This window comes from Brassica napus, unplaced genomic scaffold (assembly GCF_020379485.1).
Source record: "Brassica napus cultivar Da-Ae unplaced genomic scaffold, Da-Ae ScsIHWf_1314;HRSCAF=1877, whole genome shotgun sequence".
Classification (NCBI taxonomy): Eukaryota; Viridiplantae; Streptophyta; class Magnoliopsida; order Brassicales; family Brassicaceae; genus Brassica; species Brassica napus.
This window is the reverse complement of record NW_026014730.1, coordinates 32,758-43,889: the sequence shown is the minus strand read 5'-3', so window position 1 is coordinate 43,889 and position 11,132 is coordinate 32,758. Positions and strand designations below refer to the sequence as shown.

The window sequence follows — 11,132 nt, the reverse complement described above, 5'->3', positions numbered from 1 at the left end:
ACTAGCGCATGCATTTTATAATTTTTGTAAAGTTGAGAAAGTTAAAAATTTACACAAGCGGAGCCATTTAACGGCGTTAGATACCGTCACTGGCGGCCAACGGTTTGTAACACATCAACGTCCGCAAAACGACATAACGGCGTCATCGGCCAATAACTCCCCCGACATTTGTAAGGATTTGGCAGAAACCGTTTCCATAACACGTCATACTACTCTCTCTGTTTCTTCTCTCTTTATAGAGAGAGACATACAAAGGTTTTGCTCCAATAAAGAAACTTGCGGTACACACACATATTTACAATCATCGTCAGCTTCTTCTCCTTCCTCTCCAAGAACAAAAAAAACGATCTTTTTGATTCTTTATCGAATCTTCTGTTTCGTTCATCATCAAGAAATGGGCAAGAGAGATGAGAAAGCCGAAGCTGTTCTTCGTTTACTCAGGAAACAAACTCCACTCACTCTTAAACAAGTACGTACGTCTAGTTAATATCTCTTAACAAAAAACACATATATCTTCATGTCTATCGTATGTTCCATGAATAAAGCTTCCACCTTTGTACACATGTTTAGGAGAAGTTCTGTAACAGAGACTGCGTGGAGAGGTTCTTGAAAGGAAAAGGAGATAACGTCAAAAAAGCTGCGAAGCAGCTAACTTCATGCCTTTCGTGGAGACAAAACTTTGATATTGGTATATATTTTCGATTTTACATGTATATATATAAATATGTTTGTTTTCTTACATTAAAAACTTCTCTTATGGTGTTTGTTTTGTTTGTTTTTTATAACTTAAGAGCGAATAGGGGCAGAGGAGTTCTCGGCGGAGCTAGCCGACGGCGTAGCTTACATCGCCGGCCACGACGGAGAATCCAGACCCGTTATCGTAACTTTTTTTTCACTACCAACTTGTTTTCACCTAACGTAAGTAATATAATCACAAAGTTGAGGTTTATTTACAGATGTTCCGTTTCAAGCATGATTATCAGAAGCTGCGTAGCCAGAAACAGTAAGTTCTGATCATTTTAATTTATATATATAGTGAGCTTTTCTTATATATATATATTTGTTTCTTATGTTGAACTTTGTGTTTTTGGTTTGTAGATTTACGCGTTTAGTGGCGTTCACGATGGAGACTGCGATCTCGAGCATGTCCAGAAACGCGGAACAGAGCGTTGTTCTACTCTTCGATGCAAGTAAGCAACTGTTATTACGAATTTACATTTTTGACCCTCATAACCTTCCAAGTTCGTTAGTGGGGTCTGTACTAATCCGTAATTTACTCGCCGTATTTTGGGTTTTGGTTTTCTTATTTTGGATTGAGGCGTGTCGGGGACCGGGTTTCGGACATGTATTATGCATTTAATTTCATGTCCGAATTGTCCCTTTTATGTGTCAACGTCAGCTTAAACTACCCACAAAGCGTTAATCGTGTGGCAATCATGACTAATCACGATTCTCGTCTTCTAATTTATTTTTGAGTAATTTGTTGAACCAAATAGGAAAATATCCCGGTTTAAAATTGTATTGCTTAAAATTTAAAAAAACATTCAAGCCTGATTGTGTTTCAAAAAAAAAACATTCAAGCCTGATTATAAAATATTATCTAACTTTTTGCTCATTTTGTTTTAAAAGTATACTTTTATAAAGACCAATATTTTTACAATATAAATAATCTGTATATACGTTTACAAACAAAAGAACTAATATTGTTTTGCATCACGCTTATAAAGATTTATGCTTTTCTCTTAACTGCGCAAAGTTTTTAAAAATTTCACCTTTTACGATTTTCATTCTTTTGAAGGAAAATGAAGTACAAATTATTCTCTGCAAATATCTTTAAACTTTTTTTTTCAAACCTGATTAGACAATTAATTATTAGTGCCACTTGATTAATATTCTCTTTGTTTTTGTTTTTTGTTAATACAGGCTTTTTCAGATCATCCTCTGCTTTTGCAAATCTGCTTTTGGCAACCCTAAAAATGATCGCAGATAATTACCCATGCCGACTTCACAAGGCCTTTATCATTGACCCTCCCTCCTTTTTCTCTTACATTTGGAAGGTAAATAATGATTATACAACTAATAAGTCTAAGATTAACATTCTTATAATTAAACTCATTAAATTTAATGATTCTATAGTTAAACTCATTAAATTTAACGATCATAACTAAGATGGATAAGCTCATAATTCATACTACTCGACAGGGTGTACGTCCTTTCGTGGAGCTATCTACTGTCACTATGTTAATCTCGTCTCTAGACTACGACGAGCAGCTAGATATTAGCCACGTGTCATCATCGTCATGTCTTAGATCAGCTTCCCTACGTTTCGATCCATCGTCGATTAAATCAACGGCTAAGATTGGTTCAGCTTCTTCAAGATTCGCCTTCACCGTATCTCACAACTCAATGAAGCCGTGGTACCTTTCCTTAACCGACACATCACCGTTTCACGCCGCCGTCGACTCCACCGCTTCCAAAGTATCTCCTCTCAGCGTGCGTTCTCTATCTTTCGCGTCTCCGGCGGGGCGTGGTTTAAGAGACCCGAAACCAGCCGCATGCAGAAAGAGTTTGTTTCCCTCGACGCCGTTGCCGGAGAAGACGAAAACGGTTCCGCACCGAAAAACTCCACGTCCGTCTTTTTTTCAGTCTCCGGCGATGTTCTTTCGCGGGGAGAAAAATGTCGGCGGAGGCGAGAAGTCATCACGTGAAGCGTTCGTACCGTATCTGAAGTTTTATCGGAGACCGTACGATGAGACGGCCTATAGGTCTAAACTGCGGGGTCCACGTGGATTTGTGTCAGTCGTGTCTTCGCACAGAAGATGTCGCCACGTATCTTTATCTCAACGGTTCTAGTTATGACGTTCAAAGACCAGATTGGAGAGCAAAGTGTATATACTAGTTTTACATTTATCTGTTCCGACCACTCTCTCGTAGAGTAGCAGTCATATTACACTGGAGTATTATTATTCAACGAGCTTGTTTTATTTATTTATTTTTAGAATCTCAAAATGATGGTTAACATCCTCTCTTTTCTAATAAAATGCATGCAATCGTTTTTGTTTTTCATATCCAAATTAATATGTAGCTGGACGCAGCAAGACCACTAATCCGTGTCAATTCATGATATAACTGAATATTAAGCTGATTTGAAATTTGGTTATGAAGCGCTTAGCAAAAATATGATGGCAGTCACACTACAAGAAAACATCGGGATACTGAGGGAAAAAATCGTCGGTATGTCGTCGGAATAACGCTATTCCGAGGACATACCGACGAAACAAGTCCTCGGAAACATCTCCTCGGAATTTCATACTTCCTCGGAATTCCGTCGGAAAATTCCGACGGAATTATGAAGAAACAAAATTCCGAGGAAACTCCGAGGACACGAAGTTCGTCGGAAGGTTCCTCGGAAAATACCGAGGGAATTCCGATGGTCCAATCCTCGGAAGTTTCGACGAAATATTCCTCGGAATGTTTATCGGAAAATACCGAGGAACAAATGTTCCTCGGACTTTTCCGAGGAACTTTCTTCCCTCGGAAAATTCCGAGGTAGTGGAGTTTCTCGGAAAATTCCGAGGAACTTTTTCCCTCGGAAAATTCCGAGGAACTTAAAGTTCGTCGGAATTTGCCGAGGGGAGAAAGTTCCTCGGAATTTTCCGAGGAACTCCATTCCCTCGGAATTTTGAAAAAAATTATTTTTTTAAAAAATTTATTTTTTAAAAAAATTTATTTTTTTAAAAAATTTATTTTTTTAAAAAATTTATTTTTTTTTAAAATTTATTTTTTTAAAAATTAATTTTATTTTTAAAAATTAAAATTTTTAAAATTTAAAATTAAAATTGAATAAAACATAAAATAAAACATAGTAGATAATATTCAAATTTAAATAAAACATTCAGAGTTTTTGGAAAAAAAAAAAAACTACGGGTCTTGAATGTTCGGGAACGTCTCGTTCGGGTACATCCTCTTCATCATCTCCATCATCTGCTCGTTCAGCCTCTTCTGGGTCTCATAGCCCGCCTGTTGAGCTGCCATCTGGGTCTCCAACGCAGATATCCGATCATCCTTGTCCTTCAGCTGAGCCGTAAGAACTTCTGGATCAACATACGCATGTGGTGCAGAAGAAGGAGCAGCCGACCGGGAGCGACGACCCAAACCGACCAAACGTCCCTTTTTCTTTGGAACCGACTGAAATATAAATAACCAAGTTTAGATAATTTAAATTGATGATAAAATAAAAATCAAGAAATAATTAAATTGAACTTTAAAAAAAAAAAAACTTACCGATTCAACGATTTCGTTGATTCGAACCCGAGACAAGTTGGTCGAGGCCGTCGAATCGTCATCATCGGTTTGAAGCTGAGACACTTCGTCATACACCTGAGTTTGGACCAGGTCGACCACGTCCCTCACAAGACCATCATCAATCTGGCCGGTCTTCTTGTTGGTATACGCCCTTTTCATAAGGGCGAGATCATCAACTGGGTGGCCTTCATTTTCTTCCGCCTTGAAAAAAAATAAATTAGACAAACATTAGAAATTTGAAAATGCAAAAAAAATAAAATTCTGAAACTTAAATAATTGAAGAAAAAGCGGTTGAGCTTACCATGCGATCCGCCAGAGTGGCAATAGATTGAGCACCCAAGTTATGCTTGTAGATGCCCTTTCCTTTACGGTCGCTCCTGCGGTTGTTGGAGTTGGTGGAAGAAGTTTCTTTCGTCTCTTCTTTATCCCAATGCGCACACAACTCCTTCCAGACCGTGTCGTTCATCGACTTTGGGACCTTTTAATTTAAAAAAAAAAAGTTTAATAATTTTAAAAATAGTTTAATAAATTAAAAATTGTTAATAAATTAAAAACTACCTTGTTTACTTCCCACTTCTTCTTCCACTCGTACATCTGCTTCCCATAGTTGTCCATAACTTTATGGACAAAATGGTGATAGATAGAGAGCGTATCATCGGAATTCCAGTTGAATTCTTGCTGAAATAGTTTAAAAATAGTTTTTAAGCACAAAAATATAATAGTTTAATAATTACAAAAATCGTCGTTTTAATAAATAAAAAATAGTTTAATAATTAAAAAAATAGTTTAATAATTACAAAAATAAGTTTTAATAATATTTAAAATGTCTAATAAATATATAAATTAGTTTAATAATTACAAAAATAAGTTTTAATAATATTTAAAATGTCTAATAAATATAGAAAATAGTTTAATAATTACAAAAAATAGTTTTAATAATATAAAAAATATAATTTAAAAATTAGAATACTTACCGCAAACTGACGAAACCACAGATGCTGCTTCTCGACAGGGAAGTGAGTGAAAGTCGGATGTCCGCTGTCGAGGGCCGAGTACATCATACGGTTGATCCATGCGCTGATCCCGTTCCCGGATCGGTTGAACCTAATAAAAAAAATAAATTATTAAAAAAAAAAATAGTTTAAATAAAAAATAGTTTAAAAAATAAAAGTTTAAATTACCATGTTTGACCATGTCCATGTGGATACTCAGTGAGATAGGGAAGATGGTCACGACCGGGCTGTCGAACCAACTCCGCAACCCTCATCACTCCCGGAGGACCGGGTGCAGCAGCGGGACCAGGAGCGGGTGCAGCAGCGGGAGCGGGAGCAGCAGGAGCGAGTAATGGAGAGGGAGATGTATGGTATGAGCTGTGGGGCGAAACGGAATCCTGAACATGGCTGGAAGAACCCCGAGACTGGCTCCCCATACCACCCCGGCTACGACGCTGGCGAGGCCGGATCTGATCATCATTAGACCTGTAAATTTAAAAAAAAACATATTTAAAAATTAGTTCTAATAATTTTAATTTAAAAAAACAGTTTAAATAAAAAATAGTTAAAAAACATAGTTTTTAATCACAAAAATATAAATAGTTTAATAATTAATAAAAAAAGTTTTAATAAATAAAAAATAGTTTAAAAATTTTAAAAATAGTTTAAATAAATCCCAAAAACATAATAATTACGAAAAATAGTTTTAAAAATGTTTAAAATGTTAAATAATTACAAAAATAGTTTTCATAATATTAAAAATGTTTAATAAATATAGAAATTTATATTTTACATATAAAATACATAAAACGTTTTATAACAACAAAAAAATGTTTTTAAATATTATATAAATGATTTTTAATCTTAAAAAAAGTTTTATAGATTTTTAAAATGTTTAATAAATATATAAATGAATTTAAAATGCAAAAAATAGATTTTATATACAAAAAACGTTTTCAATATATATATATAATTTCAAATTCGATTTTTATAACCACAAAATTAATAAAAACTAAAAAAAAAATTCAAATCAAGTGAAATACATAATCAAACTCGATTTTACACAAATCTACCATTCACCCTAACAAAATCTATAAATCTCATTCCAAAATCATCAAATCTACTTAAAAACCATACAAATCTAACCTAAAAGAGTGGGATAGGGTTCTTACATGATTATGGGGGAGGATTAGGGGAGATTCGCCGGAAAAACGCGAGAGAGAACGGTGGAGTCGCCGGAAATCGCGAGAGGAGAGGCTGTGCGGCGCGGAGAGAAAGAGAGAAATGGGGAAGAAGATCGGGCTCGCCCTAATATTATGAGGCGTCCGACGGAAACTATCCGTCGGAATTTCCTCGGAAATATTTTATATTTCCGTCGGAATTTCCTCGGAATTCTTTGATTCAATTTTCCCGAAATATTTGGCGGCTTGGTTTACCCGGTTAAATGAAAATATTCCGACGAACCAGGATTCCTCGGAATACCCTCGGTAATCTCCGAGGAATTTCTGAGGAACCAGGGTTTGGGGTTTTAAAACATCGATTATTTTCGCCGTATTTCATTTCTTATACAATTATAATGCATACCATTGAGGATTCTTTGTATAGATGATCATAAACCATGAAATAACACAATTTCAAAAATAATTGTAAGTATTCCCTTTACCGTTTATTAAAGTGTATAAGTGTTTCTCTTATGTTGTGTGGTTTTCGTTCATGCAATCGTAAAAGTGTTTGTTATTGGATAAAACACCAAAGTTCATAGTTCCAAACATCATAATCTGGTTATGACACTTAATGAAGGTTATATACGTGTTATTCAATCCGTAAAACGTTGTTTTCGATTTAAAACCCCAAGTTCCTCGGAATTTCCTCGGAATATACCGAGGAGATTCCGAGGAGATCCTTATGTTCGTCGGCATTTCCTCGGAATATACCGAGGAGATTCCGAGGAAAAAGAATCTATAATCAAATCCCCAATTCCTCGGAATTTCCTCGGAATTTTCCGAGGAAATGCCGACGAACATAAAGAGTTCCTCGGAATTCCCTCGGAAAATTCCGAGGAAATTCCGAGGAACTTTGGGTTTTCAATCGAGAAGATCTATTCCGAGGAAATTCCGAGGAAAACCTATCTGTCCTCGGAATTTCCTCGGAATTTTCCTTTAAAAAAAAAAAAAAAAAAGGTCGACGCTAGTCTGTTTCCGAGTCGTCATCACCAGATGAATCTGAATCTGGATCTTGGTGAAACTCTCCAATCACTGGTTCATCCTCTACGTGAACGGCGGCTTCTTCTCCGAAGTCGGTTAAATCGACTACAAGGCCAACTCCACCTAAATCTTCTGCTGCACTTAAGTTGCCGGATGTGCTTGGTTGTAGTGGGTCTTCCAGCTCAGAACTTCCCTGAACTCGGCCTCTCGGGTTGAGTCTTGTAACAGTAACCCATGGATCATCTCTGTTCCTTACCCGGGGGTACTTGATATAACAAACCTGATCGGCCTGAGAAGCAAGAATGAAAGGATCATAATATTGCAGCTTCCGTCTTGAATTTACTGATGTAACACCAAATGCATCTGTTCTCACACCTCGATCTGGAGTGTTGTCGTGCCAGTCACAATAGAAAACAGTACAGCGCAATCCAACCATGCCCAAATACTTGATTTCCAAAATCTCATTTATGTGTCCGTAGTATACATCATCTCCTGATGCAGAACAAACACCAGCATCGTAAGTCGTACTCGAACGTCTCCTCTTCTGAGTTGTGAATGCATATCCTCGAGTACAAAATCTCGGATATGACTTCACAACAAAGTTTGGTCCAACGACCATCTCGCGTATCCAATCGTCAAATGTTTCACCTCTGGCCAAACCATCACTCACATAAGTAAACATCCATCCACCAAATTCTCTCTGCTTCATTTCTTCTAGTTCGTCCTCTGTGGCGTATCTATATTCTAACCGCTTTTCTGCCATGAAAATCCTTTCATATTGAAGAACATCTTCGCAGTTGGTGAGTAAATATGTTTGCAAATGACTGCGCTCCTGATCAGTAAGTCGACGGTCCTTTGGTTTTCCGCTAAGTCGTCCAACGTCTGTGAAAATGTCTGGAACCTTCCAATGATATGTTGCCCGTTCGCCTCTATCATCATGCCGAGCAGGTCTTCTGTTTTTGGTCTGAACTTCTGCTGGAAAGTAGTACTCGGCAAAGTTTGAAGTTTCTTCATTGATCATCTGTGCGACTATAGACCCTTCCACCCTACTTAAATTTTTCACCATCTTCTTCAAATGGAACATATACCGCTCATACAGATACATCCATCTATACTGCACAGGACCACCAAGTTCCAATTCTCTTACCAGGTGAATAACAAGATGCTCCATAACATCAAAAAATGAGGGAGGAAATATCTTCTCAAGGTTGCACTGAATCACAGCTATGTTAGTCTTCAAATTTTCAATACCTTCAAGAGTCACTGATCTTGTGCATAAATCGCGGAAGAAACCACTTATCCCTGCAATTGCTTCATGAACATTTCGTGGTAATAGTTCCTTGAAGGCAAACGGAAGGAGACGCTGCATCATTACATGGCAATCATGGCTTTTCAAGCCAGTAAACTTTCCTTCCTTTCTGTCGATACAGTTACGCAAATTAGATGCGTAACCGTCTGGAAATTCCACATCGTTTGAAATCCAATCAAAGAACGCATCCTTTCCCGCTGCATCAAGTCGGTATATGGGAAAAGGAGCCCTACCACTCTCATCAACATGAAGTTCTGAACGAGCACATATATCGACTAAATCCAGTCTTGACTTCAAATTATCCTTTGTTTTACCTTGAACATTAAGGATCGTGTTCATGAGATTGTCAAAAAAGTTCTTCTCGATATGCATGACATCTAAATTATGCCTTAGTAGATGATCCTCCCAGTATGGCAGATCCCAAAAAATACTTTTTTTGTGCCAGTTATGTAGGTTTCCAACACCATCTACCGGAAAATGCTCATGTCCACCGACGTCTGGCGTCCTTTCTGCACCAAAATCTCTAAGTTGTGTCTTCAAATCTTTCCCACGAATTTCCGGAGGTGGACTGTCAAACACCCTCTTGTTCTTCGTAAACAAATTCCTACTTCTACGATATGGATGATCTGGTGGTAGAAATCTCCTGTGACAGTCAAACCAACACGTTTTCCTTCCGTGTTTTAGTTGGAAAGCATCAGTGTTATCTTGACAATATGGACATGATAGCCTTCCATGCGTTGTCCATCCAGATAACATACCATATGCTGGAAAATCACTTATTGTCCACATTAGTACTGCCCGCATTTGAAAGTTTTCTTTATACGAAACATCGTATGTTTCAGCACCTTGAGTCCATAGTTGTTGCAACTCATATATTAGTGGCTGAAGAAACACATCAAGTGATCTCTTAGGATGCTCTGGTCCGGGAACGAGAATCGAGAGAAACAAAAACTCTCGTCGCAAGCACAAGTTTGGGGGTAGGTTGTATGGTGTAAGAATGACTGGCCATAGAGAATACTGTCTTCCACTCTTGCCAAACGGGCTGAAACCATCAGTACATAATCCAAGGTAGACATTTCTTCTCTCATACGCAAAGTCGGGATACTTTGATTGGAAATGCTTCCACGCTTTTGCATCTGAAGGATGTCTGATCTCACCATCTGTTGAGTGCTCCGCATGCCATCTCATTGGTTGCGCTGTGCGTTCAGACAGATACAGCCTCTGCAACCTTTCCGTCAAAGGCAAATACCACATCCTTTTATATGGTACTGGAACTCTTCCACTCGTATCTTTATAACGAGGCTTCCCACAAAATTTGCATGAAACCCGCTGTTCATCCGCCCTCCAATAAATCATGCAGTTGTCTCTGCATACATCTATTACCTGATACGATAAACCAAGACCAGCTACGAGTTTCTGAACCTCGTAGTATGAGCCAGGAGCTACATTATCTTCGGGTAGAATACCTTTTACATAATCAGCAATCGCATCCACACAGTCTTCAGCCAAATTATAATCCGTCTTAATGCCCATCAATCTTGTAGCAGATGATAAAGCTGAATGACCATCTCTGCAACCTTCGTACAATGGTTGCTTTCCAGCATCCAACATATCATAAAATCTCCTAGCTTCGGCATTGGGTAAATCTTCCCCTCTAAAATGATCATTTACCATCTGCTCAGTACCTACACCGTAATCTACATCCGTTCTAATTGGATCTTCTAATCTAACCGCTGGCTGAGGTTCGCTAGTACTACCAAGTTCATAATCAGTTTCTCCATGATGATACCAAATTTTGTAACTTCGTGTAAACCCACTCAAATATAGATGAGTCCAAACATCCCATTCTTTAATAACTTTTTTATTTTTACAATTAGAGCAAGGACATCTTAACATACCTGTTTTTGCTTCCGGTTGTCGGTGAACTAACCCCATGAATTCGGTTATACCTTGTTGGTATTCTTCCGTAAGCAATCTCGTGTTCGGATCCAAATGAGGTCGATCGATCCAAGAACGAAAATAATTTGAAGAAGACATGTTTTTATGAATCAAATTCGTGTGTAAAGAAAGTGAGAGGGATGATGAAGATATGGAGTGAATGAAGAGGAAGAGGGGTGCTTGTATTTATAGTTGAAATCCTGCCGACGGTCCGAGGAAATTCCGACGGAATTCCGATGCAAACGGCTAGTTCGTCGGAATTTCCTCGGAATTTTTAAAATCCCCCAACGGCTCTCCAACGGCTCTCTAACGTCTATAATATTTCCTCGGAATTCATCGGTTTTTTCCGAGGAATACTAGTTTCCTCGGTATTCCGTCGGAATA

At 37.9% G+C, this 11,132-nt stretch overlaps 1 protein-coding gene across 1 annotated transcript; it reads left to right on the top strand.

Annotated features, from left to right (window-relative positions):
• Positions 1-259: 259 nt before the first annotated feature.
• On the top strand, positions 260-2,992 carry LOC125596864 (phosphatidylinositol/phosphatidylcholine transfer protein SFH4-like). Its single transcript, XM_048771881.1, has 7 exons — positions 260-469; positions 571-688; positions 792-880; positions 957-1,003; positions 1,099-1,190; positions 1,924-2,057; positions 2,203-2,992. Exons 1-7 carry the CDS (start codon positions 395-397, stop codon positions 2,851-2,853), a joined length of 1,206 nt encoding a protein of 401 aa, XP_048627838.1. The 5' UTR covers positions 260-394; the 3' UTR covers positions 2,854-2,992.
• The last annotated feature ends 8,140 nt before the right edge of the window (positions 2,993-11,132 follow it).

Coding starts and splice junctions, on each gene's coding strand:
- LOC125596864 (XM_048771881.1), top strand. CDS start 395: ATGGGCAAGAGAGATGAGAAAGCCGAAGCTGTTCTTCGTTTACTCAGG. Junction 1,004..1,098: donor AAGCTGCGTAGCCAGAAACA/GTAAGTTCTGAT, acceptor TTTGGTTTGTAG/ATTTACGCGTTTAGTGGCGT. Junction 1,191..1,923: donor TGTTCTACTCTTCGATGCAA/GTAAGCAACTGT, acceptor TTGTTAATACAG/GCTTTTTCAGATCATCCTCT.